This window comes from Corapipo altera, unplaced genomic scaffold, assembly GCF_003945725.1.
Source record: "Corapipo altera isolate COAL_440 unplaced genomic scaffold, ASM394572v1 58608, whole genome shotgun sequence".
Taxonomy (NCBI): Eukaryota; Metazoa; Chordata; class Aves; order Passeriformes; family Pipridae; genus Corapipo; species Corapipo altera.
The window spans coordinates 1-1,637 of record NW_020890547.1 but is presented as its reverse complement, the minus strand read 5'-3'; the positions used below and the strand labels follow the sequence as shown (position 1 = coordinate 1,637).

At 50.7% G+C, this 1,637-nt stretch overlaps 1 protein-coding gene across 1 annotated transcript; it reads right to left on the bottom strand.

Annotated features, from left to right (window-relative positions):
• Positions 1 to 251: 251 nt before the first annotated feature.
• Positions 252 to 963, bottom strand: LOC113942431 (hydrocephalus-inducing protein-like; the record flags this gene model as incomplete). Its single annotated transcript, XM_027633562.1, has 2 exons — positions 252 to 490; positions 689 to 963. Coding segments are annotated over 2 exons (438 nt in total), but the record flags the coding sequence as incomplete, so codon positions are not given.
• Between the last annotated feature and the right edge of the window lie 674 nt (positions 964 to 1,637).

Sequence of the window (1,637 nt, the reverse complement as noted above, 5' to 3'; positions counted from 1 at the left end):
GACTTTGCATTTGCCCTGGAGTGGGGAACTGCATACAGGCAGCGGCTGCAGGGCAGCTCACTTGTTCCACCCTTGTTTTTCCCAGTCTCAGAGACTTCCCAAAGAGGTGCCCTGATGTCCCCCTTCCTAGTCCTGACCCAACACATGGCTGTCCCTGGAGCCCAGCTCAGATCCTGTGCAGAGCACAAGTGGCAGAGCAAGAACAGGAGGGGCTAAAAGGCAGACGGGGGGAAGGAGAAAACTCTCCAGCTGCAGCTGGGAAGTGGACAGGGATGAAAAAGCAATTAATGTTTTGGGGTGAAGTGGCAGGGTCTTCTCCCTAGGCCCTCAGCTACCAACTGAAGTGGCCTGGGCACCACCCAGAGCCAATGACTTGCGCGTCAGAGTGGACAAGAATGGCTTCCCAGAACTCTTTGATGGTATTTCCTCCTCCAGATTCCCCTCCCAGCAGTATTTCAGGGCTACATTCCCTGTATTGGACATCTGGAAACTGAAAAACAAGGAGGAGAAATAAAGCATGTAATAAAGTAACACTGTATGGTGGGCTCCTGGTACCACCTTCCGCTAAGGAACATCTTCCCCAGGCAACTCTGCCACATTCAGAATTGCTGCCCTGGGTGCCCCAAACAAAGTGTTTCAAAGTCTGGAAGTTTATGAGGAAAGGGCCAACATGGTGCCCAGCACTCACGTGCTTATCTCTGTTTGGAAGAGCTCAGTCTGCTTCAGTTGAACCTCAACCGTGTCCAGTTTGAACTTGGCGTAGTCAACCTGAGCACTGAGGACAAGCTCGACCTCGTGGCTGCTCTTCTCCAGGACGGTGTGAGGTGGTTCCGGGACTGCCTTGACCACCTGCAGGCAGAGGAGGGAAGAATCACTGAGCAGAGCCCAGAAAGCCAGGCTGAGCAGGGAAATCTTTTGGCCTCCAAACTTGGCCACATAGAAAGGACATTCAGGTTTATTTCTCTGGAAAGATGACAAAATTGGACTGGTGTACTACAGTATTGGTTTCTACCCACTGATCAAAGCAGTCACCACCACAGCTATTAATACACCCCTGGGGATTATGGCCAGCTGTCAGTCCCTGTGCTTCAACCCTGTAGAGCCTCTGACCTTTTCCCTGGTCCTGTATAAATCTAGCAGGTCTCAACATTAGGATTAAGTTCCCCTGCTAGAGCCCTGGGGGTGGAGAAGCCCAAGACTGACTAGTTCTAGAAAGAACTTTTTCCTTCTTGTCTTAGGAGAAAGTGCTCTCCAGATGGCACGTGAAAGGTGGGAGCAGGCTGTGGTCATTTTGGGATGTGAATGATCTCACTGCGAAAGTCTCCAACTGCTGATGCCCTGATGGGGAAGTTGGGTTTACAGGACTCACAGTGGTTCAGAAACTCAGAAAGAACCTTCACCAAGATAGGTGTGTTTGGCAATAATGATAGAAAAAGCAAGACTTTCTGGAGATGATGCTTCTCCAGACTCCTGCATACTGTCACACAGTGCCTGGGCTGCTCCAGAATGAGATATCTCCACAATACAGAGGCCACAACCAAAATCTCTGGTATCGGTGTAGGCAGAGCTTGGAGTTCACTGGTGTAGGCAGAAGAGCACTTGTGCTGCTCTCCCCTTCAGAACAAGAGACAGAATGC